The 2,633-nt window shown below is 43.6% G+C and overlaps 1 protein-coding gene across 7 annotated transcripts in view; it reads left to right on the top strand.

Moving 5' to 3' along the window:
• ralgps2 (Ral GEF with PH domain and SH3 binding motif 2) overlaps positions 1-2,633 on the top strand; it is a 145,419-nt gene that overhangs the window by 86,461 nt on the left and 56,325 nt on the right. For all 7 annotated transcript variants that reach the window (XM_015392982.1, XM_015392985.1, XM_015392988.1 and 4 more), the window contains 2 exons: positions 676-768; positions 938-1,064. In XM_015392982.1, the coding sequence (XP_015248468.1) occupies positions 676-768; positions 938-1,064 (220 nt within the window). The remainder of the gene's footprint in view (positions 1-675; positions 769-937; positions 1,065-2,633) is intronic.

Raw genomic sequence — 2,633 nt, 5'->3', positions numbered from 1 at the left:
AGAATATGTCAAACTCACCTATCAAAGTTAGGGGGCGGGGTTAACGCGAATCGAGTCGCCACTGTATCAGAGTATGTTCACAACCTGTGGATCACAGTCTCTGTAATCGATTTGCTTCGCCTTAATGTGCAGGGTGACCAATCAGGTGTTAGATAACCGCCCCCTAACTTTGATCTCATTAATTGTTTATCGCTGTATTTATTTATTTAGTTGTGGCACTTTATATTAGTGATGTGGTTTTAATTCATGAATGACACATTTATTTATTTAATTCCACATTTAATTATTTATTTAATGCTGTATTTATTTATTTAATTTTGGCACTTTTTATCCTCCATAAGTGGGTGGGGCATCGGCTTGGCATCCAGAGGTTCTGAGTTGAAGCCCCACTCCCACAGACTGCCACTCTGGCTCAATGAACAAGACCCTCAACCCCACACTGCTCCCCGGGCAACGCACAATGGCGGCCCACTGCTCCCTAAGGGGATGCTCTGGACCTGTGACAGTAAAATGACAATAAAAAAGCTGAATAAAAAAGTTACATACTCTCATATGTGGCTATGGTTTTAATCATTGTTTCTTTTCCCAAATCACTGGTAGCTTTATGGGAGATCAATAACTCTGATCAGGACCGTCTGGCAGTGCAGATGATTGATGTTGTGTAACTTTTCCCAGAAACTGTGTGACATGAACAACCTGCACGCCGTCATGGCCGTGGTGTCAGGGCTACAAAGTGCGCCCATCTTCAGGCTCACAAAAACATGGGCGGTGAGTAGCTATACTTTTATTTATTCCATATGTGGTTTCCCTAAACACAAGGGCCAACCTGACACTGGCAGCGAAATAAGGCCAGTTGTTTGGGTTTTTTTCTTCTTCTTTGCACTGATTGCCTGTTTGTCCTTTTTGGTTTTGTGGTATTTTTTCATCAACCTCACAGTTGCTGAGTCGAAAGGACAAGTCTACGTTCGATCGGCTCGACTACCTGATGTCCAAAGAAGACAACTACAAACGTCTGAGAGACTTCATTAGCAGCCAGAGCATGGTCTCTTGCATACCGTACCTAGGTAAGGGAAACAATTGTTCTGCAGCAAAGCTTTTTATGTAGATTCTTCAGCTTTAAAGTCTGTTTTCAGGTTAGTGATTAATGGCGTATTGAGCCTCTGCAGCTGTGCCTGGTATTCCCATCCTACAGATTATTAAGTGGACCCATATAGATGTGTTTTATCGTTTATTGTTCTCCGTCCTCTCAGGATGCTGTTTGTTTCCACTGTAGCGTTGGCCTTTTTCTGTTCTCCATCATTCACTGTCTTTGCTTTTTTGTTTTGCTTGGCTGCTTTGACCTGAGAGGAGGAGTGCGAGCCGCTCATAAATTCCGGTGCTCTGTGGAGAAATATCTCAAGGTTCTTTTTAGCAAGAACAAACACATGAATCAGGAGGAAAACGGGGGGGGGGATTTCTCCTTTTCCTTAATATATGTAAAAGCTTTCTTTTGTTTTGGCTGGACTCTGACATCACGCAGGGATCCCTTATGAGCAGCGCAGGAAAAATGCTCCGGTCCGTGTGTGTGGTTTTACTGCCGTACTGTTTGTTCTTGTTTGGGCTTGATGATGACTTTGATGTTCTTTACTGTCAAACTGTTTTTTTTCCCTTCATCGCTGCCGTCGTGGTTCAAACATGCAGATGTAAATCTGTACAAACAAACACAGACGAACATAGAAAACCTTTGTCTTATTGTCACTACAGAAGGTGCCCATTTACCTCCTCCTTGCCGCCATAGAAGGCAAATGCAGACGGACCTGGAGACGAATGCAAATTTAGGGCCGTGAAGTTGGACACAAACTCCAGCATAACTGTCTTCATTGTGTTTGAGGAGGGAAAGACTTTCCGTTTGCTAAGCGTTTGGGTGATTTGTGACCAGCTGCTCTGTCACAGGGTGGAGTCTCTCTGGGTATTAATGTATGAGTGGGATGGTGTTTCCTTATGAGATGTGCCTTTTTGTAATGTGAACACATGTGTTCTGTGTGACCGTCTGGCTGTCTTGGAGGATGAAAAGGGCCAAGTTGGCTGAGAGGAGGGAAATGGCCACTGGCTTGTTCTGGAACATTTCCCTTAATCATAAATTCACTCCATCACACAGAAAGATTGAAAACAGCAGAGCTTTTTTCCAATGCATCTCTGCTAATTTAAGCTTCCCCACTCTTTGCAGAAATCAGGAATGTGTCCCGGCGTGTTGTTGCATATTAGAACCCAGTTTATTTTTTCCTGAGCCTAAAATAAAGTCGGAGCTCACAAGGGGGGTAGTTAGAACTTTTTTTTTTTTTATGTTTTCAAAGTGCAGTTCTGAACCACCTATGTAACTTTCAAGCATGCTTTGCTGCATTTGCATCTAAATTGTGACTAAAGTGGACCACTTCTAACCATTACTGCCATTCTTATCAGCCACCCTCGGGAAAATGGGTGTTGAAAGCTTTTTTTTTTTTTTCCTCAGTAGGCTGATTGGAAAGGCGGTATGAGAGAGGGGGAGAGAAATGCGGCAAAGGACCACAGGTCGGATTCACGATCACTGAGTCTGGGAGCGGCCATTTTAGCCCAAATATAGTAGCCCCTCCCTCCTGCCATCTTCCAGCAGTGAC

This window comes from Cyprinodon variegatus, unplaced genomic scaffold (assembly GCF_000732505.1).
Source record: "Cyprinodon variegatus isolate N-32 unplaced genomic scaffold, C_variegatus-1.0 Scaffold618, whole genome shotgun sequence".
Taxonomy (NCBI): Eukaryota; Metazoa; Chordata; class Actinopteri; order Cyprinodontiformes; family Cyprinodontidae; genus Cyprinodon; species Cyprinodon variegatus.
The sequence above is the reverse complement of the archived record's forward strand: the minus strand, read 5'-3'. Positions and strand labels throughout refer to the sequence as shown.